The sequence below is a fragment of the Sebastes umbrosus genome, chromosome 2 (genome assembly GCF_015220745.1).
Source record: "Sebastes umbrosus isolate fSebUmb1 chromosome 2, fSebUmb1.pri, whole genome shotgun sequence".
In the NCBI taxonomy this organism is placed as follows: Eukaryota; Metazoa; Chordata; class Actinopteri; order Perciformes; family Sebastidae; genus Sebastes; species Sebastes umbrosus.
In genome coordinates, this window is record NC_051270.1 from 15,377,716 (window position 1) to 15,403,543 (window position 25,828).

General features: G+C 40.7%; 1 protein-coding gene across 3 annotated transcripts in view; it reads right to left on the minus strand.

Annotated features, from left to right (window-relative positions):
- The window catches only part of LOC119476573 (MAM domain-containing glycosylphosphatidylinositol anchor protein 1), a 208,556-nt gene that overhangs the window by 103,202 nt on the left and 79,526 nt on the right, over positions 1 to 25,828 (minus strand). For all 3 annotated transcript variants that reach the window (XM_037749976.1, XM_037749968.1, XM_037749961.1), the window contains exon 4: positions 23,850 to 24,024. In XM_037749976.1, the coding sequence (XP_037605904.1) occupies positions 23,850 to 24,024 (175 nt within the window). The remainder of the gene's footprint in view (positions 1 to 23,849; positions 24,025 to 25,828) is intronic.

Below are 25,828 nucleotides of genomic sequence, written 5' to 3' on the forward strand. Positions count from 1 at the left end.
GGCCGTCAGAGCGATCTAACCGATATCTGAAACTTGGATCTGTTAGATTCGGCTGTGTCGAAGGCAATCTGACACAACTAGATGGTGCCTGAAATTTGGATAAATGAGGCTCCGTTGTGACAGTGTAATTGTAACATGTCATATTAAGCATATGTCTGGGAAGTGATGGCAGGCTGATTGTGGTTTGTGCTCATCACCTCCATCTGCTCGTCCATCTGTCTTGACGAATACAGCTGATATGCGAGCAAACTATGGAACTCCTCAAGTCGCACTAATTGGGGACCTTTGATAAGGCGTTGTTTAAATGACCTAATTAATTCTGTGATACGATGCCGATTGTCTATAGGGCTAAATTCACATCGACATTAGCTATTGTAGCAGTTCCTCTTTATAAATGCTTACTTCATTGATACTGCACTAATCTGGATAACTCCTCATAGAGACATCATATAGATTCAGAGTGACGGCCCTCTAAAACAGCTACTAGACAAACTCAAAGCAATCAGTTTTCTACAGCAGCAGTGCCTCAAACCGCCTGACACAAGTGAATGATTTTGTGCGTGCAGTAGAAGGACCAGTTGAAACACTGTTATCTTGCATGACACTTTCACCCAGGCGCTGATGCGAACCTTAATATTCCTAATGGGAGCTAGCGATACTGTTAACACTTTATGTAACACAGTTTATTGAGGAAATGGCACCGCGCTAATTACAACAGCGTCTGCTTGCCTGTCACGGGCTGTTTTTAAAGCTGCTCACACCCACCGTGTCAGAGGTGAATCAATACAGTTCAATACACACAAGAGTGATATAACCTCAGCTGTAGTTACAATAAAAAGGTATCTTAGAGCAGTGCCTGTCAATATTTAAGTCTCTGAAACTATGAAACCGTATGGCTATCTGCTGCTCTAAAAATGGTGTTTGCTGTTCAAGTTGGAAGTGTCCTTTTTGATGATTTGAAACACAAACTCATCCCCAAAACCAACACAACCAACACAGTCTCAAACAGTCCAGCATGCACAGCTCTCTAAAAGTCAGAAATAAACCTGCCAGGTGCGTTGGCCACATCCTTTGTACTTCCCATCCTGCCCATCCCTCATTGAAGCCCTGTGTGACTTAATGCTATATAATTGTCCAAGCTGAATGGTCCTCCAGGGAAACCAAATGACCTCTCCCAATAGAGACACTAGGGATAGAGACAGAGGGAGGACATCATTCTTGCATAATGAACAAAGTAATTAGTCCAGAGCAACAGCACTGTGACATCATGATGTTTAAGGAACAGAGCCACCGACACAGTCAGTGGGTCAATGGGAGGACATTTTACTGGAGGCTTCTCCATGTGAAGCACTTCACCTGGACAATGTATCCTCATACAACAGTTTGTATCTTACAAAGTTATTCCTCAATAACCGTGCGTTTTCCTACTAATGTCCAGCAACACGTGACGCACATGTCAATTTACGCTTGTTACATCCATACAGTTTTTTCAAAATAAACTTCCAGCAAACAACTTGGTTAGGTTTAGGCAACAGATCGTGAAAAGATCGTGGTTTGGGCTAAAATTACTCCGGCAAGTGGCACAACTTAAGTACGAAAGTTCTGTGACAAATAAGTCAACGTTGACCTCTGGTTTCTCAGGGGGTACGAACAGCGGTCTCCTGGGCGAAAGTCCAGAATTTGTTTGACTCGCCCATCCACCCCGACGTCCTCCCTATGCTGCATTTGTTTGTTTGGTTCACGATTATGTGGATTACATATCAATTGACTTCGTGGTATATACACAAATTACAGTGCATTATTTTTCGTAGGTATAGCTACGAACGGTGTATGAGAACAGCCTGACCTGCAAGACCAATTCTTTTAGGTAGCTCAGTTCTTTAAGGCTGCTGATGAGACAATTCAAGACCAGTTCATTGTTTGATAAATGTGAAAATACACTTATGAAGCCAACAGCACTTCAGTTTAAGCAACTAATTCTATGTACCTTGGACACTTTATGTCCAAACAGTGGCACTGTCACTGTACAGTCCAGTACAGGAAGTGAGGTACAAATCCACAATTTAGCAAGTCATGTGCTTAATGGACTGAATTAAAAACAAGCAGTCGTATTAAAGAATGCAGACAAGAAATTAACAAACAAGAGAGTTTGTTGCAGTCGTAGTGAATGGAGTCCATTTAGAGAGATTAGAATAGCCTCCATGGAAATGAGGTTTGAAAAGCGTCAGTGTACCTTTAAAGGTTTGACCTATAGCAGACCCATTATGCTAATCAGTGTCATTTGTAAGCATAGCTTTATGTGAGTAGCAGGTTTTATGATAATCATATTACGCTGTAAGAATTAGTGCCTTTAAAAGATTAAAATTCTGACCTGTAATTTTATCACACCTATCAGACAAATTAGTGTAGTTTTTAATACCAGAACATGAAACAAAAACGCATCATTTCATAAAAAAAGAAGAAGTGATGTCTTGGATATCATCTGAGCTATATCTATATATAGCTATATCACATTTTACACATAGTTAAACCTGCTACTCCCTATGAATTTACTTAATGAAAAAAGCATATAACTGCCGTACAAATAGAAGGTACAACATATGCAGCATGGCGGCGGAGGAATTCTCCCATTGGCCACCTCTGTGTGAACGTTTCTAAAGGCTGAGGGTGGTATTATCATCTGAGTAAAAAGCTTCCTTTCACACACATCTTCACTGTTGAATATTTTACACCACAAGCATTTAACTAAACGTTGCTCTGTAGAGGAACTTATAGTACAACAACTTCACTCTTTTATGTGAATGCCACTATCTGTAACATGACAAAAAAATCCCACTACTAAAGTAATACAATGAGCAAGAAAATATATCTCCACACAAGGCCAACCTTGTGAGGTTTTAAAAGCAGAGAGGATTTTTTTGTTTTAAATTCTGCTCTCTTTGCTGATCAAAAGATTTGTGGGATTCATTTAAGTGCTTTTCCCTGTTTGGTTTGATCCATATTCTCTTGGACACAGAGAAGCCATTATCTGCAACCGTGGTTTCCTTGATGTCTCAGTATGTTCCTGCGTCAAGGTGACACCGCCCGACTTGTCAGGGGATGCACATGTCGGATAGTAAAAGATGCTTTTTGCTTGAAGGCGAAGGCTCTGCGCTAAAGACTCAATCCAACCATCCAACTCCCTCCCTCGTACTGTACGTGTGCACACGGTGTCTGGCAGCAGAAGAAAATAATTAGGCCAGGTTGGCTGTCTGAAGCATAAAGATCCATTAGTAACAGAGCTTATACATTACATGCTGTCTTTACAAAGGTAACTGGGGACTGATGTGTAGGGCAAAGAGAAACCACCGGGTCTCAAGAGGAACACACTCCTGTTTCACCTGCACTGTATTTACAGCACTGTTATTAGCTAACACAGAGGACCGCTATACATGTGTATCTAATAGTTTCTCTTTTTGACAAATACCTGAAATGTACATTTGGCCAATTGTGTGCATTCAACTAATGGAGGTATTCGGGTATTTTTTTTTTGGGAAGGATGGCTTCCCTTTTCTGGACTCACCAGTTTCTACTTATGGAAACTCCACACCTGCTAATAATTACCAAGAAGGACTGAATCAGGGTGCGTTTTTGAGGGCGCTAAGCTGAAATTCTGTTCACTAACAATTTATCAGCTACATATTTACCCCGGCAATTTCAACGTTGTACATTTAAACTGAAACACAAAAAAACTGCAGTCTCTAAAATTATGTTTTAATCTTACACAGCACTGTGGAATTTGTACTAATTTGTATTTTGTAGATGTTTACTGAAAGAAAATCTTGATAACAGAATAACATCCTGGCGTTTGATTAAGTCTGGTATGATAAAGAAACATCCTTATAAAAACATTTTGAATGAATCATAGTGAATAAACTGAATTATAAGTTGAAGCAACATTCTGATTAACAGATGTCACATGTAATTCATAAAAGAAAAGATTCTGCTCACATGTGAGGACAGTATTGTCACTATGACAAAGACATTATTTTATATTTAGTGTCATTAACTGTGCAATACTCTGTCCTTAATACTGCATTTATAATGTACATGTCAAGAAATATTCTTATTTAATTCTTATTTATACCATTTTGCAAATATATTTAACAGACTTAACAGATCCCACTCCTCAGTATTTTGTATTTACTTATTGGCGCTGTGGTTATATGTCATATTTTGTCAATATTTGTAAATATTCCTTCTTAATTTTCTCATTTCTTATTTTTATTATTTACTTTTATTACACGGCTTTGTTGAATGCTCGATTCTGGTTGGTCAATGTATTTATAACAGACCGTTGCTATGGGCGCAGTTCTGATGTCAGACTCTGGAAGACCGCTTTTGAGTCAAATTATTGATTTCTTAAGTAGCCGTGTAATAAGCAGGATAATGTAAAGCGAGCCGGTCATTGTTGTGAAATAAACCCCTCAAATGCGAAGCAAGACTCCTCCGCATCGCCCTGTCGGGGTTTATTTCACTCGCTGTACATTATCCCTTACATATTTCTCTACATATAATGTGTTATATATTGTAGTATTATGTACATAATTGATATATTACATACAGTATATACACTCCTTTATTTCTATTTTCTTACATTTTAATATTTATATAACAGCAACTGTAACGCCCAGAGGGATCAATAAAGTATTTCTGATTCTGATATCAAGACACACTGTTGTTGTGAAATGTGTAAACATTGTAATTACTGTTAAAGACAGTTTAAAACTACTTACAGAAAAGCCAAACAATCACCCGTACCATACTGTTCACAATGTTTAAATTCACATTCTGTAATTTGTATATAATACCAGTAGTGTGATTACATACAGTTTGCGTAATGAAGCTTTTCTCATCATTTAACCCAACACCTTGCAAAACCAATTTACCACTCAGTGCTAACACGTGACTACACAAACACACAAACACACACACATACACACGCACACACACACACAACAGTGCAAAACAAAGTGGAAAAGATATTTTTATTATAAATACACCCAAGAGAGGGCTGCCTTTGCCTTGTGAGCACTGAAAATAACTCCAAGGTCAGCGAGCTTCCATTAGGGATTCATACCATAGCAAAGTGCTAATTAATTAGGCCTAATGTGAGACAATGGTCGGATTGTTGGCTCCTTCCCTCGTAGGAGATATGCAATGCACCGCTGGTCTTTTGGAGGCTATTTCAGATCAAATGAAAACCTGCTTTTTGCCTTAATTTAGCAGCTAAGCTTTGTCGACTATGCATGCTTTTTCAGCCATGCTCTAATACACGTGGCCGGCTAAGCCACATCACCACTCAGAAGCTTTTCTGAAGTGCCTCACATTGATGTCTGATAAGAAAAGCTGCTGTTGTAATACAAAATTAGCAGCTAAGTGGCAACACCATGGCTGCAACAATGGTGTTAACATTTTGCTTTAGTGCTAGTCATATTCTCAGGTGAAGAAATGATTAAATCCCCTTATTAACGAGACACATCCTCAGCAGACACAAAATAAAATGTCTTGTATGAGCAAAGATTGGAATCTAGAGAAGTATGTGTGATCATGACTCAGATGCCCTTTGACAGCTGGTGGATTCAAGGACCATAGCAATGTTCTTTTACTCTAAATCCCAAGTACTTTGTATTACTGACGACCATTTTCAGATCATGCTACACTCTTCAGGTTTCTGAATGTGTTTTATTTACCTTCCACCTTTCAGTAATTTTCACACACTGCTAACATAGTTCTTCAACTTTTCCTATTGTGCACTCTATGTCAAATTAATTCATTTAATTACTAAAGTTTGATTAAATTAATTGATTGATGGATATAATTGGAAAACAGCTGCCTGGAAAGCAGAAAAACATTAAAAATTCTAAAATGATATGGCTTGCATTGGGAAACGGACAGCTGTGTGAGAAGACACCAAGGAATGTCAATCAGTGTTATATATCAGGATACTGAAATAAAATGAATATCCATTCACCATATATAGAATGATACATAATTATAATAATAGAATAGCTCCATGGGCAAAGGTCAATTTGAGATTTCAAGTAAACAAAAAACAAACCAGTGTGAATATAGAATTGTCATATGATTGGTATAAACTAGTAAATGTTGCCCACCCTGTGGCCCACAAATTTACATTCCCATACAACTCCACTGCATTCTCTATTACATTTCAACGGAAACGCATTTTCTCCCGGATTACAGTCACAGTTTTAAACAGTTTTAAACACGTGGTTAACATTTTAAATTGAAACAAAACAAAACCAAAAATGCACCAACACCACTTAGTTAGGTTTAGGCAAGAAAACTACTGGGTTAGGTTTAGTAAAAAAACATCATGGTTTGGCTTAAGATGACAACGCTTCTGGGGAAAAGTCCTGTGTTTGTTGGACCTATCTACATGGACTGTCTGGCTTGTCATACTCGTTATTATACCACGTAACTTTCATTAACAGTCGCTCGATAAACTACGTCACCTGCTCTGGGCGTTGCTGGTTGTACTACGTCACTTGTTGTGGCCGTCCGTGAACCTCGCAGACTTTGGCCTAATTTATACTAGGGATGGGTCATGATTTCTTTTGGGGGGGGGGGGGGGGAGAGTTGCGGGTCATGCGGTGATTTTTGAATAATAATCGACTAATTCCCAGTGATTTTCAAATAGTACTTTTGCTTGGAATGCGCATCCCTAATTGAAACTTCTGCGTAGAAGCTTGCGCAGAGCTCCCGCAGAGCCGCAGAGAAATATGACATGCTATGCTCAACCCACCACAGTACTATGTATACCTGGCGTGTGAGAGAGGTGCCTGCAGGAGTATAAATCAAGCATTGCATCGGTTATACTTTCGGCAAGGACGGTCACACAGACATGAGATGACATGGAATCATGACGAGGAAACGTTTATATCTTTTATACTCGGCAAACCAACAATGGGAATCCGACATGATGGGTATCAAATGAAGTACTCTATTGGTATTGATATCACTTTAAGGGTACTGGTATTGGTACTGACATTGTAATTTTTAAACAATACCCAGCCCTACTCATGAAGACAAACGTAATCCACGACAAAATACGTTTCCCTCCAAACGTAATTGAGAATGCAGTTTAGCTGTATTGCAACGTAATTTTTAGTAGACATGGCTGACCACCACGCTGACACACAAGTCAAATAATGTTCAAATAAACATCGAGCTAAATAATTAGCTTTCTCATAAAGCAGATATGAGAGAGACCTTGAAGCTGAATGTTATGTGGGAACAAAACCCATCTCCTTCGGTTTTAACCAAAGGACTTTAGATATCAGATAGATGAACTAAATCAAAAATATGTATTCATGAGGAACAGGACAATAGCTCAGTCACCTTTTCATATCTCCCTGCCTTCCCATATCCCCCTGCCTTCCCATATCTATGGAACATCTTTTGCCTGTTCAGTCATAAAAATAGGAGGCACTGTGGGACTAAATTAGATTTTATAGAAAGAGAGGTGTATTATTTTCCTTTGACAATAGTCCTCCTGTTGCTGCTTTGCATACACACCGTCAAGCACATACACTTAGACACACTCACTCACTTGTACACACATACTGTACAAATTAATTTTTCTCTGAAGTACAGATGGACGCACCGTCTATCTTTTGCTCACAAACACACACAGATGCACACAAACATGCACACTTTCTTCAATTAAGTCGAGCCCATTCGTCTGAAAGAGACGAATATGTGCGATTGGCAATGAAATCATATTAGCTCTGAAGTGGTTCTGACAACGGTATGATAATAATCTGGTGGATGTGATAATAATCATATTCTCCTCCTTAGATCAAATGAGAACTCAGGGTGACTAGGCTGGCTCCATATGGTGCAGGTGTGTGTGTGTGTGTGTGTGTTTTTACTGCATATTGTGAGTAAAATTATTTCATTTACATATTTGACTGGAGGTGAGATAGTGGTAATGAGAATCTGTTAGATGCACAGAAAATGAGCAAAGAACATGACCGATAGGCCTGTCTATTACTGTGCATATTCTACCAGTTAATATTGAATAAAAGCTGCACAGCTCTTCCTTGGATGTTTCTTCATCTATTTTTTTCATCAATTGCTATCTGGGGTCACGTTAAGTTCATCTACAACTACTGAGCAGCTGCTTAGGAATATGTACAGTATAACTCTCTCACAGTCTTACTACTGTATGGTAAAATCAGATGTAACCAACACAATAATGGAAGCACATTTGATTCTACAACAAACCATGGATTTCAGTATCTCTGGATATGACATGCAACATAAAAAAAAGGGACACCATTTCGGCCTAGGCAGTGTTATATTTTCTGCACCTCCGGGATAAAATACAACAGTGTCTTGCTAAGAGAAGTCCGAAGCTGTTTGCACACTATCAACACCAAAATATTCAATGAAGCACCAAGACAATCTTTTCTGATGGAGAGAGCATTGACAAAGCAATGCTAGTGTAAGCTGGGCTGTGAAGCTCAAAGTTCCCGAAACAACATATCCTCATACAGCGTTTTGTATGATTTCTTACCAAAAGGTATTGCTTATTTTTCATGCGTTTTCCTACGAATGTTCAGCAACATGTGATGCATGTGTCAATTTCCTCTCCAGTCTTTTCAAAATAAATATCCGTCTTCACAGGGAACAACTTGGTTAGGTTTAGGCAACATAATGTAATAAATTAAACTAAGTACATAAATCAACTAAGTACATTAACTACTTAGTTATTTTTAGGAAAAGGTTGTGATTTGGGTTAAAATAACACCGGAAGTGGCGTAACTTAAGTATGGAAGTTATGTGACAAATAAATCAAATCTGCTTCTAGTTTCACACGGGGTACGGCCGCTCTCCTGGGCGAAAGTCTGGTGTTTTCCACCACTCCGACCTCCTCCCTACGTATGTGGTGTTTCTTGCTCTCTATACTTTCTGGTTCACACAAATTGGTTTCTTGGAATATATATCTGAATAACATTGCATTACTTTTCACAGGTGTAGCTACAAATGGTGTATGTGAACAGCCTGAAGTAACACAGTTTCTGTGTGTTTGATTGATCTGAGTATGGCATTGGCAATGCTTCTTTTACTTTAAGGTTCAAGTACATTGCTGCAGCAGGATACAGTTGCAACAGAGGCATTTGTCATGGATGTATTAAAAAGGATCAGCTAATATCTTCAAAAGCCACATAATTTGTGCTTTAACAATATTTCAATGTCACACCGGCGCCTCCCCTCCAGCAGAATGCAATGCTGGATTTGTTATCATATGAAGACCCCTCTACACATGGGCTGATGTGATTGCTACATGCTGTATGCAGAGTGATTATAAGCTTCAACAACATCGACATACCATCACTGCACTGTATGCAATTTGGTAGATGGTTTAATCCAAAGTGCCTTGCTGCTATATGAGTGGTTGCATTTTTGGCAGATGGGCCCAGTGGGACCTAAACCCCTAACCCTGACAGTGTTAGCACCATATTAAACTCAATGAGCTACTGTACAGCAGCGCCACACATCACTAAGGTGGAACATTTTTACTTTTAAGCATGTAGCCGTTGGTGGCGACTGCCCCAGACAGCTACTGACAGCTAACAATGAGTGCGGATCACAATGTGGATGTTCAGTCTAGGTATTCAAGTGAACACTGCTTTAATCTGGACATAGATTTAAAAATATAAACCAGTAATGTAAGGTCTTAGGTCAGGATTTGTGTATTTCAGATTGTGCAGGATCAGGCTCCCATGCCGTACCATCACGGAAGACAACATGGTCATGTCCATGGTATATTTTTCATCTTTCACTTACTATTCTAAGCCTCTAAATATTAAGGCACTGCATAGGGACTAGAGTGTGGATACCCAACCTAAGCCCGTACAGACAAATATTTACAAATGACGTTGGGGTTCGGCCTACTTGACATGGTGCTCCAAGTTATTTTTAAGTTACAATATGTGTAAAAAAAAAAAAAAAAATGATAGACCTACTGTCTGTGTTGGACTACTCTTTGTTCAGTGCTGGGCTGTGTTATTTACCTGACTGTAAATAATTACTGTAACCATGGTAACAACAATTATCGTGACAGGGTAACACAAACACAGTGCTTCAGCTCACATTAACTGTGTCGGGCTCGGGTCGGTTCGGACATAAAAAAAGTTTGTCTGGTTCAGGTCGGGCTCGGACAGAAATATGCGTCACGAGCTGCACTCTAATGCAGACCACAAAAAAATAGAAACATGTTAAAGAACAGTTTTGAATCTTCGAAGACCTCAAACTGATCTTTTTAAATTAAACAAAAGCACTTACCAAGAAAATAACTAGAATTACCGCATCGCGGTTGTATGCCTCCGTTAACTAGTGAAGTAGCAGCAAATGTCATCACTAGACATCTGTGTGAAATTGTCATACTTAGCATATGAACTATGGAGTTATGGCCAAAAATGTGTTTAGTGAGGTCACAGTGACCTTTGATCACCATAATCTAATCAGTTTGTCCTTGATTCGAAGTGGATGTTTGTGCCAAATTTGAAAAACTTTGCTCAATGCGTTCCCGAGATATTACAAGAATGGGATGGACCTGAGTCCACGTGGGCGAAATTCCCAACAAGCATTCCTGAGATGTCGCCTTCACAAGAATGGTACGTACATACATACAGAGGGACGGACAACCTGAAAATATAATGAAGCTCTGAGAGCAGCCTTCATGTACCGTTTTAAAACCTTGTGATACAAAACAAGTGAAAGTACTACCTGAATGGACGTGAAGTGTTTTGAAAGAAGGACAGAATGTCTGAAGGACAACACGCATTCAAGATCTATTTACTGTATCGTCTTTTATGCCCTTCTGTATTCTGAACAGGTCACCCTGAGACAACTCCTCTTTAGAGTTTAGAGACAAACAAAATCTATTCATGCCCTAAAACATGTTACCCAACATATTTGTCCCTTCACTCTTTTCTCTTTCATCTGTGCCAGTTCCATGACACTGCTATATTCAAAAGGAAACTTGTACAAAATGCAAATTCATCCTGCTAAACGAACACACAGACAAACATGGTGTCCAATTCACCTGCATGCATGTCTGTGGACTGTCAGTGGGAGGCAGAACATGAGAACTCCAGCTGGGTTCAACTCCAGCCGTCATGCTGTGAGGTGACAGTGCTACCCACTGAGCCGATGTGCCATCTTTATCTATTTTACACTGTTATGAAATTATTGTGGTTGACTAAAGTGTTTTCTTCTGTCACAGGCAGCAACAAGAATATCAGATTGCAAGGAGGAAGGAGAAAGATGAGACTTGGCGGTGTGGACAGATGACTGCTCTGCATGCAAGCTGAAGAATTGCACTGTATGAGTTTTTGTGTGCAAGTCTAATGTTCTTGTACAAGAGTGCGAGGGCCTGCGTGTATTCCTGTGTGCATGCAACATATATGAATATAGGGAGGAACAGTAGATATGAGTAGTATGTTCTCAGTCTAATGCTTATGCTTGTATGCATTTGCATGTGTATTAAGTAAGGGATAATGTACAGCGAGCCGGTCATTGTTCTGAAATAGACCCAGACAGGGCGTCGGGCATCATCCTGAAGGGGTTTATTTCACAACAATGACCCACTAGCTGCACATTATCCTACTTATTACACGGCTGCTTACTTAAGAAATCAATAATTTGACACAAAAATGATCCTCCAGAGTCCGACATCAGAACTGTGTCCATAGCAACAGTCTGTTATACATAGCAACGGTCTGCTATAAGGAAATAACAGACAGTAGAACGCCGTGATTGACCAATCAGAATCGAGTATCCAACAAAGCCGTGTATTAATGAAAGGTGAAACAATAGCAGCACTTTGACTGGATCATGAGCCTCCAAAATTCAGTGTTAAATGAAAATGTCATGTTGTCGTTTATGTGTCAGTGGGACCTATCTTACACCCGGTCACAACAGTCATTGCTAGCTTCAGACCCATGCATTTTCACGCCCAGCACCCACGTCTATAATGTATTTGCGCCCATCCGCATGCCCAGGGGCGTGTTGGTCTTAAAATGAGGTGTGGTCAGGCGCATTGCTACCTTGAGGCAGCAGAAATTGAAAATGACGTCATTGACCAAAAAAAACCTGGTCTATAGTCTGGCGCAGTATTTTCCTACTATTTTTAAAGGGCGCATTATTCAGATAGTGAGATACGTCTAGATTAGCAGGATCCCAACGTGTGTACACTCTGCTTGTTACATACATACAGGGACGTAGTAGCGCTCCTCCTCCTCCTCAGTTAAATACAATGTCAGCGCTAGAACCACGTTTTTATTTATGTAAAGGAAAACAAGTTTGCAGGTGACAATACAAAATATAATGAAGTAAAGCTTTCAGGCATTCTGTATTGCTTAACCAGCAGCGCACTCTCAGCGCTCCTCCGGTCACTAGTGTGGCCACCGTGACCAGAGAGATCACCGCCAGCGACAGAGACACCCCGCGGCTCAGACCATAAGCAGCACATTTCCTTTGTCACACTCTCGGAGGCTCCCCCCCCCCCCACACCTTTTTTCTGACAAAATGTGTCACGATGAGTCCAAAAGTACTGTTTTTACGCTTTGTGTGGACGCCGCACACACGTCTCTGTCTGCGCTCAGTGTCTCCTCATACCTCTGTGTCTACGAGTGTAGTCGTACGTTACTTCGAAGGGCCCTCTCCCACTAAACGACGGCGTTTTGAGGCTGATGTCGCAGCGCATTACGCACCGCCTCTCCAGCAGCACCTGGCTGCAGTCCTGTGCGTAATGCAGTCTCCGGAGACTTACGCTCAGCCCTCTCGGTCTAAGCCCCCCATGGGTAGCATCGGAAACTAATACATTTTTCATTATTTATCAATACGTGCTTGTCATATTTAATGTTAATTATAATATAATGAATTTTGGCACAGAAGCGTATTTGGACAGGCATTGCCCTTTAATGCCGCACCATACACACGCAGGTCCAATCACCACATACATTGCGCTTTTACTTGGTACACGAGCAGATCCGTTTCCTCAGCAGAAAACCCCCTCGCTTCTCCAATTTGCTGAATCCGCCTTTTAAATAGCAATGCACCAGGTGTGGGCGCACCTGGCTTTTAAAGAGAATAGGAGATGCCTCTGATTGGTTTAATTCCTGTTACGCTCAAACCACACCTATGATTAATTAAGAGACTAAATGTGACCCCTTTGCCCCTTGTCCTTTACTTTGCGAACAGATTATGCACCGTTTAATTAGCAAACACGGAATTGGACATGCCCTAAATACACTAGCGCCATGCACATTAGGCCATGCGCTATACATCGTTTAAATTGGGCCCTATGTGTGCAATTAAGCCTTCTTATGTGTGTCTACGCCATGCATTTGTGAGTGCTAATTCACCACCTATTGTATCTGTATGGTGCATCTAAAAGGCAGCCTGCCCTCACCTTTGGCGCCCCCTCTACACTCAGTGAGTCAGAGCGCTGTCAGCCTGCCACAGCATGCTCCTTTTTCATAACAGAGAAAATATAAAGCACAGGTAGGACGGCTTTCCATCCACTAAAATGGTGAATCATTCCTTCATGATGAGCAAGATGTTGCTTCCTGAGTGAGTGAATTACATTACAGTATTTTTTTTTATTTAATCAGAGTAGGTATAAAAAGTTGTTTTCTTCTTTTTCTGGAGAACAGCAGCTCTTTCTTGCTCATTGTGCTGTGTAGCGGTGTGTGTGTGGATTTCCAGACAACGGAGGCTTGAGGGCGCTGGGATGTTGGACAGAAAAGCTCGCTCTCTATTCCTAGACCACTTGTCAAATACATTTGAAAGATTTCACAGTGGGGAGATGAATGTCTGAAGCTTTTAAAGGCAAGGGTTTTGCAAACAAGGCAAGGATCTTTTTTTTCCCACTCATTGGAAGCATGAAGTCAAACACCATGCTTCAGGATGCCTCTGATGTAGATCAATAAGATCACTCAAGCAGCAATTTCACAATTGCTGCCACCAGAGATATAATCTGAAAGCTGATAGTAATGAAATTGGTTTTCTTTTGTTTCCTATATGATCTGAAATAAGAGGAATTTATACGTCCATTTTACTGTCACTATGTTACGTAGTCATAAGACTATAGACTCCCTGTGACCATCAATTATATTTACTCTATCCACACACGTACATACAAGCGCACACACACACACACACACACACACACACGGAGCAGATAGAGTGGCATAAAAGAACATGGTGTCATGGCGGAGCAGAGCAACCGATAAAACGGGACACCGCTTGAGACAAGCGTCACAGCACTTCTAACATATAAAAGTGAAGAAATGCCTCTGTTCTCTCCTTAATGACGGCAATTGTTTGCCTTAATATTTAATACATATATTTAATTTACTCATACCATACACACTAGTGATGTCAAGTCATCTTTGGTCTGGAGTCCACTAATGAAAAACTTCAAAGACCGCATCTAATGTAGATGATTGGCGATGTTAAAGTACACTCCATAATGCTTTTAAGATAAATCGGTTTTCCATTAACTAACCTCATATATTTGTGGTTCAAATTAATGCATTGTTCATGAAAGGCTATTAGATTATTTTTAAACATCGATCTGCTGGGAACACATTCCCTGAAAATCCAACATCCAGCTACACAGACTAGTTTTCTGCATTTCCTCCAGCAAAAGCAGTGTTTTGTTTCTAATAAACAACAGAAAAAGTGGATGTTAAGTATCAATGATGGCCAAAAAAACACAAACCAGGAAATCCATAGTAGACCAAATGAAGAGAGATTAAGATACTGTAGGGTTTCTCTTGACTTCACTGTCGTCTAAACAGGGTGACTCTCCTGTACATCTTATTATATATTAAGGCTGGGCAATATGATGATATACATATTGACAAAACAATATGAAAATGCCTATCGTATATATGTTTTTCTATATCGTTTTCAAAAATAGGCTTTACATCGTGGTTACTTCATATAGACTATTTATTTATTGAATTACCAGAAAACATGCTATATTGTGATATATATCGTTATCGAGATATGAAATGACCTACAGTATATCGTGATACAAGATTTTGCCCATATGGCCCAGCCCTATCATATATCACCAACAGCATCTCACACATTATAACTCCAGTTAGTTAAATGCCTTGCAGTTTCAATGGGCCTCATGCAGGAAGCGAAATAAGAACCAATTTCTTCTTATTTTTGTTCGTATTCACGATTTATTATTTTGTGATTACCCATTGATTGAGGAACATAAACAAAACACATAAATATTATATATATTATATGATTAATAGTAATGATAATGATTGGAATATTAAATGTTGTTAAATGCATTAAATGTTAATTGTGGTCTAAAGAAATACTATTGGTCCATTGATCCCAATTAAGACTATCAGAACCTTTGAAAGTTATTGCATGTGTTCAGCTTCTGAATGGCTTACATACTGCTCTTTGATTTTTTTTTATTTTCCTGTAACGCCATTACTGACACTCTGGATAATCACATCTTTATTTTGTTTAAGTTTATTTAACAGTACCTAATTTCACTACAGCTGAAGTTCTTCTTCTTACGGACATTTTTGGTGATACAGTATCTCTTCAATTCTTGGCCATGTGCCAGAGCATTTGCATACGGCACAATACCTGCCCTAACATAGTGTTTAGGGGGCGTTACCTATGATAGTACATGCCCTTATATTGTGTCTGGGGGACGTTACTTATGCTAATAATAATTGTCCACACGCCTCCAATTTATGATTAAGTGGGATCCATCATTCATGGGTGCATGGGTAAGAGCAGATTTGGATGGTTGAGAACGTTTGGTGCATCTAGAGTTGACTTCTATTAGATGTTTTAGTCTTAACAGAAAATGAAGAGAAAATAGAGAAATTAAAAAGCATGTTGCTGCATGAGGCCCATTGTGTATTATTATAATTAACTTTCTCACTCTAGTATTGCTCATGCTGGCTCAGTGACACACCTAAAAGGACCTGAGCCTTTCATTGATGTTATTAATTACACCTGTTCTTTTGGTGCCATGACAAGGCACAACGTTCGACTATGAGTAAGACGGGCTTTTTAACTGCACTCTCAGAGATCTCTTTCATTTTTATAAATTGGGCAACATGACAAATTCATTGTCATTAACGAAGAATGCTGTCTAAAAATGACTCTGGCAGGTGAGTAAGGGTTCTTTCAAAAGCAGTGCAGAATGAACCAGTTTGATCTATTGAGAAGCTGACACACAATTCCCCCAGTCACATAAAAAATCCTTTTGAATGCGTCTGAAAATCAACAGGACATGCTGCATTTTTCTCCAGGCCAAGGAGAGTTTCCAGATCACCGGGAATTTGACTTGATCCGTTACATTTCTAATGTGCTTGTTCTAACTATGTGCTGCAGATCAAATCAAATCATGGAGCTTGGAAGTAATAATAATAATAAAAAAAGCAACAACCATATAAACTATATATCAAAATACACCTCTCCAATAACAGTCCAGCCTGGGAACAACGGTCAGACAGACAGAATACGAAGAATGGACAGGGGATGAAACTAACAAAAGAAAGTAGAGGAGACAAATCCTGCAGGAGACGAGGCTGACCGACGGAGAAAACATAACCAGACCGAGGAAATCACAAAGAAGCATGCACAAACAGAAATATATATTGAAAGAGCAACAGAGAGTAATAACAAGTAACGCGCAGAGAGAGATGCACAGGGCGCCACGGAGATGAAGATAAACAGAGAACGTTAGGAGGGAGGAAACACGTGGAGTGAGATGATGAGCTAAGGGAAGAAAGTTTGTGTGAGTTTTTTGCCACTCTGTGTGAGTCAGACAGTAACGTGGCGGCCCCGATGACTCTCCCTGTGGCTTCAGCCTCGATCCCACTGAAAGGTCAAAGCTTCCTTTAAACTACCTATTAGCGCACCTCTCTTTATCTCTCTGTCTCTACCACACACTTACTTGCTTTCTGTGTGTGCAGCTTGTACTGAATGTGTGTGTGCATAATGTGTTTCCACTCAGCGCCAGCAGCGGCGGCGGTGCCCATCCCTCCCGCTCCAGCCAGGACTGGTGTCACCCTGAAGCACAGAGCTCGTACTCTGGCCAACACGGACAGACTAAATGCCACCTAGTCTGCTGTTTATAGGTGTGAAATTGAGTGTGTTTGTGTGCCGCTGTCAAAAACACCAACTCTAGAGCACTTGTATTACTGTTTTTTTTTTTTCTAAAGCCACAGTGCTGGAATAATAGATAACACATTCTTCTGTTGACTCCCATAGCCAGTGACAGTTAGGGTGATAACTGCCAAAGCTGTGAAAGGCCTTGTGTACATTTGGAGATTCATATACTCCACTGACAAATACTGTCATTACTGACAATGCCACAAGAGGCTAGTGCCAGTTACTTTGAAAAAGTCAAAAGCTGGAAAATCAGCCACAGTGTCAGACTTTGAAACCCCCTGCTTTAGGGTGAGGTAATAAGTCTGTTTCGCTGTCTTTTGCAATGTTCTTTACTCCAGTGGTACCCCCTCAAGGACTCCTAAAAGGGGTCCACAGCAAAAAAGGGAATCATCTATTTTCTCTTTAATTAATTCCTATGTAACACAATGACAGAATGTATGACTATTTTGGTCATGGGTTCAGGGTCTGAAATTAACTTTTTTCACTGCCTGCCACTGTGGCAGGCAAGTATTTGTTTTGTCTGCCTAAATGAAGGAATAACATTTTAGATCTGATGTCATTCAATGTTTGATATAAACTGAGAAAAAAAAGTTTGGAAACTTGTGTTTGGTTGATTATTTCTCTGTTGTTACAATGTAGCGGCCGTGATAAATTTGCCAAAATGCTACCCACATAATCAGCTGTGCTGCTCATCCCACAAATGCATGATACTTACAAGTTGGACATCATTGTGAGGGTAAATAAACAGGCTTTCCAACGATGTAAAATACAATGCCAATTAGCATTTTAACAACACAGAAATAATCGACCAAACACAAGTTTCCAAACTTTTTTTCCCCAGTTTATTTTAGACTAGGGATGAGTCGTGATTTTCGATTTTTTCGAATAGTCATTAAATTATAAAGAAACCCAAATAGTTTATGCGACTATCGTCCCGTCTTAAAAGATATATATTTTCCCTTGTTTTAACCGTTGCAGGTGCTGGTAGTAATGTAACGTGTGTGGCGTGTTCAGTTCGGCTCTTTTCTTTCAGCGCAGGTGTGTATGTGTGTGTGTGTGTGTGTGTGCGTGCACGCAAGCGGCAAACAACTGTATTTATCAAGTTTCTTACCAAAATCGTAATTTTACGAGATTAAATGTAACACATCATGATAAAGTTGGAATTTACCTTTGCCCAATAGTCATTTTTTACTGAACAGAGCTTAAACACACTGTGATTTAACTCAATGGAAGCTCCGTTAACATTAGATTACCCGCCACTGCCAATAATTTACCCACATTTAGCGGTTAGCGGGTGCTAATTTCATACCCTGCATGGATTTCATACACTTTCTGTAACAAAAACATCTAAAAGCAAATTTCTAACAGGTGGGGGACCCTGGGACAAAATCCTATCAAGTGGGGGTCCATGGTCTAATTTGGGTCAGTTTAGGGGTCCTTGACGTGAAAAAGTTTGGGAACCACTGCTTTACTCAAGTGATTCACAGAAGCAAGGCAAACAACGACTAAAACCAGAAAGAAACAAATCTGCAAAGGCAACATGAATATCATCATCTTCATCCCCGCTGTCACAATATTGCAATCAACATTAACATAATCAGCATCCACTTACCTGGTTGTGTCCTGAAGAGAGTCATGTATCCACAGAAGATTTGAACTAAGCTGAGCTAATTAACACATTTTTTAAAAGAAAATCTGATTCATGCTAAAGTATCATTGTTTGGGTTTCTGAACCAAGTCCATCCCATCAGTAGAGGCTACTTAAAGTTAAACCCCGCAAGCTCACTGCCCCACTGCCTCAGTGGTTAGAGTGCCAGGTCATTGGTCAGCTGGTTGATACAGGGGACCGCCGTGTGATGGAGGTCTAATGGGGAGGGAAGGTTAATGGGTTGATGAGGTGTTGCTGTGTGAGAAGCACCAGTGAAGCCGATCTAAGTGGCTGTAGATTAATGGAAAGGTTGCTGTATGGGCTTTCCTCAGGTAGATTGACAGAGGGAGCTTCACCTGTATTTGCTCGTTAAGTTCATAGAATTTATAATTCGTTGCCTGAAGGTCTTGCAAGTAGATTCATATGGAAAACAAGCTGGCTGGCATCAACTACTCTGTGCTAACTGATTTATTAAAATAGCCCTATGGTTAATAAGTAATTATGTACTGAATTAATAACTGATTCACAGGCTCGACTCATGGTATAGAAATAAAACATGGAAAGTGTAAAGAATGAGAAAAGGAGAGAGGAAAGGTTTCTGCGTGTGAGTTGTGGAACAAAACAAATAAAAAGGATGAAATGTTCGGATGCAGATAGAGAAGATGGAAAAAAAGGAAGGGAAGGAATGAGTTACCGGGAAACAGGGTGTCGGCTATATAAATATGTATGTGACTTTTGCTGTATTTGCCTTCTATTCAAAGTAGAATATTGATCATGCGCCTTTTCTTTAGTCCTGAAACTCTCCACTCATTCTCTCTGCTGTCTTTTCAGTTTCAATCTGTCATTCACTCTCTCCCCTCTTCATTCTTCCTTTCTGTTCCTCTTGCTCTCACACACTGCACTTTGAAGTGTGAGTGTGTGTGCTTTTGGACATATTTGAGGCTACATTGTGCATACTTGAAAGTGAGTATGTATGTAAATGCAAAAAAAACGTGTGCGCGCTACCTATATGTGATTGAAGAGCAGGCAGCTGGGTTTGTACGTGTGTGTGTGTGTGTGTGTGTGTGTGTTTGAGACGTCTTGCACGCCTGCTTGCATCCATGTGATTGTATGTAAGGGAAGTTAAAGCCGCACGCACAGCAGAAGATGACCTAAAGCCAGACACCGCTGTGTTTGGTTGAGCCTCACAGCTGAGAGGAGAGAGACCCCAGCCGACTCACTTCACACACACCTACAAACACACACACACACACACACAGCTTCATCACGCACTGGTGTGTGTGCGTGTGTGTGGTGGAGAGAGGACGGCAGGAAGGAAGGAAAACATGAAGGACAACATGAAAGAAGGAGGAATGAGGGAAAAATTAAAGAGTGAACAGAAAGTGCAGTGCGTGGTCATTTCAGTTAAGAAAGCTGAGACATGGAAAAAGATGGAAATTATGTGATTGAGAGAAACAGAGGGAGAGGGAGAGAGAGGGAGAGAGGGAGAGAGAGAGAGACACAGAGAGAGCGAGAGAGAGAGAGAGAGAGAGAGAACTGAATCTCTTGCTTGTACCCTGTACAGGTAACAACATGTTCTGCCCTCTAGTCCAATAACTGGTCTGTTGGATGCATCCAAATTGAAAAGCATATGAGTGCATCTACCTCATTATGTGCATCTCTCTCTGCTCCCTCCCGAAATTTCCATTTCTCCTTCTCGCCATCTTCATTTTTCTTTCTGCCTCTCCCTCCATCTGTCTTATTTTTCCTCATCTTATTTTTTCGCTTCTCTTCTCCCCTCTTCCCCATTTTTTATGAGTGGAAATTATCACTACCTCAAAACTACAATCTACTCAGCCACAATCAATCACCAGCCTTTTCTACTTCCTTTCGTTTTTTTAACGCATTCGATGTTTCGGAGGTTGTAGCAGGCTAGAGTGAAGATACTGGCATCATATGAAATTACAAGAACTTAAGGAATCCATTGGTTTCCACCATGTCATACTAGCTTGTCGCTAAGGACGCGAAATAATGCTCCAAACTTGCGCTAAATTTTGGCGAGGAAAAACTGTCATGGCCATTTTCAAAGGGGTCCCTTGACCTCTGACCTCAAGATATTTGAATGAAAATGGGTTCTATGGATACCCACGAGTCTCCCCTTTACAGGTATGTCCACTTTATGATAATCACATGCAGTTTTGGGGCAAGTCAGTTAAGTCAGCACACTGACAGCTGTTGTTCCCTGTTGGGCTTGAGTTTGCCATGTTATGATTTTATGCATATTTGTTATGCTGTGAGGGTTTCTGGATAATATCTGTCATTGTGTTGTGTTGTTAATTGATTTCCAATAATAAATATACACATACTTTTGCATAAAGCACGCATATTTGTCCACTTCCATGCTGATAAGAGTATTAAATACTTGATAAATCTTCCCTTTAAGGTACATTTTGAACAGATAAAAAAATGTGCGATCATCTGATCATGATTTATCATGGACAATCACGCAATTAATTTCGATTAAATATTCTAATCGATTGACAGCCCTAGTTTAAAGTAACATTCTCCTTTCAGCTTGAACTACACTAATTTTTCTCGTGCTATCTGCGTAGGAAAACATGGACATATCGTCTGTGATGTCTCCCATTGGCTTTTGACAGGGCTTTTTGGAGCCAGGAGTTTGTGTTTACCACTAGCTGCCTGCTGCCATCTTGTCAGCCGTTTGGAGCCAGAAAAGCCAAATTTTGGCAACATGGTGGAGTCTGGATGAAGCAGATATTGGTCAAACAGGCAGCAATCACAATGACAAAGTATTCAGAGCTGTCAATCAAGCAATCCAGTCTGGCGGCGGCTATCGTACAGGGCAAGAGGGGTCATTGGATGGTTGTCAGATCTCAACCCAAATGATCACTTATTGGAGATTTTTTGAGCAACTTCCAAATTTAAGAGACTCAAAGAATCTATGTCAGGAGTATAGAAGCTGTTCTGGTGGATCGCGACTCGAAACCTCACTAAGAAACCACGTGGTTTTATCTTTTAATTGGTCACCCATGTGTACACTAATAGACGTAAAGTACGTTTACTTGTTTCTGTACTTCTTGAGAGAATCTGGTGGTCTTTCCAACTGGCCTTCTGTTCAAACTGCATCTTCAGGGACACTCAGCCGTGGTGGTTAATGCTGGTTCCCTCTCTGCTTATGACCCCTCTTTCCTCACTCTCCAATCCATCTTTCCCTCCACTTTCATTTATCTCTCTCTCTCTTTTTTTCTGCGCTATAGCTTGGGCTAATTGTTACATCGTTGTAGCTCTGAAGTCGCCCTGTGTAGGAAGCGTGGCCAATCGCCGCTGGGTCTAACGCGGCATGGGGGATGGGGAATTGAACAAGCATTGGCCGTCAGAGCTGGTTAGCTTCACAGAGCTCTTGTCACAACTACACTCACAGTACAACCTGTTTACTACCCAACCACCCCTTCCCCCCCCCACACCCTGCAATTACCAGCTCCCCAGCAGGCGCCAAGCTAGCGCCTGGGGAGAACTAACTCTATCAGCAGAAAGGGAGGAAGAAAGAGGGAGGGAGCCCCATTAAGAGGCTGAGGCAGGGTGGTGGTGTAAGGGACAAATCCTGGAGGGACAAGCATGGAGCGAGCATGTGTGTGTGTGTATGCATAGTTTGGAGATTTGACGCTAAATTAGGTGTGGCAGACCATGGTGTAGCAGAAAAAGAGGTAAGTAATGGATGTTTAGTGTTATAGGGCCCTTGGAAAATCAGCCTTTTTCTACTAGTCTATAAACCTACCATTAAAATGATTGAATCAATGAAGGAGGGAACCGTCTATGCAATAAAATGATGTAACGGATGGGTTAGGATTTTAGGGCGCTGGGAATTAAATACAACTGTATAATAGTATTGATGTGTTGGGTATATATATAGTTGCATGTGGGCGTCAACCTGTCGCCATGACCTGGCCCCTGACTCACAGGGACAGTGGGGCAGTGAAACAAGCAGCAGCACGGGACCCCTACAACACAACACTGCTTCTCAACCGTCTGTCTGGATGACAAACAATAACAACAAAAGACCCTTTATAGAGACTGCAGGGACACTTCAATGGATGTGTAACAAGGTGTGAAAAGGAAAGGTAACCTCTTAATTATCAGCCGATTAGTAATTTGTATGCTAATTGTGGCAGGCACTGTCAAATCTGAGGATGTGACAGAGCGAAACGGCAAGAAATGTTGAGGATCAGTCTGAAAAACGAATAACCTGACTTTGTGATTTTTTTTTAAGGTAGTGGCGACGTGGCTTAGTTGAGAAACAGCGTGTTAGGGAGCTCGTACCACCTGGACCAACTGTTATAAAACTCTCGATATGTCCCACAGACTTCACTTTTTTTCCAGGAGTATCTGACAAAACAGGATTTGTTTCTCTAATTACCCATTACCCATACAATAAACCAATGGTACTCTCCAGGCAAATTGAGATTTTCACTTTTTAAGTTATTTTTTTGGGGGCATTTTCCATTTTTATGACAGGACAGTGGATAGAGTCGTGAAAGGGGGGAGAGAGAGAGTGGATGCGGAAAGGGCCACAGGTCGAATTCGAACCCGGGCCGCCGCGGTCAGGACCAAGCCTTAATACATGGACGCCCGCTCTACCAACTGAGCTAACCCAGGTGCCCTGAGATTTTCACTTTTAATGTGTTACACCATCTTATTTAGACCCCCCCTCCCTCCTAATCCTCCTACCATGCTTTTCATCCTGTCCACCATAAGCCATCAGATACTCCTGGAAGCCATTCCCACCTGAAATCTCATCATCCATCCAATCTGTCTTTCATCTTTCCTCCCCGAATCTTTCCATCTCTCCCCATCTTAACCTTCTCTAAAAGTGGGAATGGCTGCAGTGATAGTCAGCTGTGGTCCAGAAGTGGAAGGAGGTTTTTTTTTTCTTTTTTCCTCTTTCTCCCTGCCCACTTACACTGCACATCTACGCGGATGGACTTGATGGCAGCCACCCCCACCCCGTTGTCAGCCTTGCAGTAGTAGCGACCCCCCTGCACCCTCTGGATGCCCTCGATGCGCAGCGTCTCGTTGTAGATGGATGTTTCCTGGAACTTGTCTGATGCACTGCCTGCCGTCTTCGTCCACCGTACCTGAAGAGAGAGCGGAGGGGGAGAGGGGAGAAAAATGTTGAATTGACGAAGATGCTGTCGGTGAAAGCAAGGTGTAGCAAGGACAGAATCAGTCACAGTGTAGTGGAAGAAAGTTAAGACAGCGAGAGAGAGAAAGAAAGATGAGGGAAGGTAGGCTTTGACATTTGATTTCCAAAAAACTTAAAAGATACAGTATAAACAAAAAGCACCCACTCAAACATCTCTCTACCCACACAAATATTCTTGTTTATGCACACAACTCATAATTACACCGATAAAAGTAAAATTTAAAAGTAACATTCTGTGCTCCTTTCCTGCAAAGAAAAATGAGTGACATGTAATTCTTCAATAGAAGATTTATAACCTTGATTGAAGATGAAAAGCAGTGTGCCACTGCCCCCTCTGGTGGAAAGTTTTAAGCCTGTTTCTCTTTTGCACCAGACACAAAGTAGAGCGTAGGTAGAAAGTAGGTGAGAAGTTAAAGCCGTCTGTCTTCCCAAGATATATGACAGCATCAGTCATTTTAGCAAATAGCCAAAAACAACATGTTCGTGGCTGTAGGAGTTATGACTAACGTCCATTGGGAATTTTGTGTGACTGTGATATAGAGCTACAAAGTCTGCATACGAATGGGTTACGGTGGTTGGATAGGCGGACTTTGACAGGGTAGTCATCTGTTCGTTTCCAGTTTAAATGTTAGTTTCCTTTAACCACGATTGTTCAATGAAGCTCCTCTAATCTTAACAAAGTTGTAATTTTAGCCCAAACCACAATGTTTCCCTAACATTAACCAAATAGTTATTTCAAACCAAACAATGATCTTTCCCTGACCACATCATTTTTTAACCTAAACCTAAACAAGCCTTAACCATAGTGTTGTCACATCATACAAAGCTATGACAGACAAATGACATCGTTCTGCTGCTCGTAGTGTAGTTCTGAAGGGCAGTTGAAAGGTACATCTACATAAAGCAGATTCAGACACAAAAAATATAAGGACTGGAAAAGTCTTCATTCAGCCCTGTCTCCTTAAAATTACGTTCCCATACAACAAACTGTATTGTGAATTACGTTTCGAGGGAAATGCGGATTACGTTTGTTTTTGATGTATCACAAATACGTTTGCAATGATAGTCCGCGTAGGGAGGAGGTCAGGGTGGATGGGTCAAACAAACACAGGGCTTTCACCAAAGGAGACCATTGTTCATGTCCCGTGTGAAAAGAAAAAGTCAACGTTCACTTAATTGAATTTACGTTCGTAGTTTAATAACGTAACAAATGTAGTCATTTTTTTTAAACCTAACCAAGTAGTTTTTTTTGCCTAAACCTAATGAAGTAGTTTTGTTGAATTTTTTGTTTTGTTTTGTTTCAATTTACAACGTTGACCACGTGTTTAAAACAAGCGGCAACTTCCGGGGCTGAGAAATGAAGCCAACGTGGAAGTGCCAAAAACTGCAGTTCTTCGAATGCCCACTTGAGGCTGGCTCCAAAAGGGAGTCAATCCCCATAGACCCTCATGTGAAAATGCTAAAACTTACAGCAGAAATAAATATGTTTACAGCCTGGTAGAAAAAATAGTTTGGGTGTCTATAGCTAATTTCCCCATTCATTACAACTGTACAGGGGGTGAATTTGTATATAACTCGCTCGTTTAAATAATATTAAGGCTTAAAGTTAGGCATAATGAGGGTGTGGCTGCTTTCAGTGACAGGTGGGTACCATACAAGATCGCTAGCTGCTAGCTGTTTTCCCTGCTGCGTCACCCAGGCCCGCCTCAGCTCCACCGAGGATCCACCTCTATGCC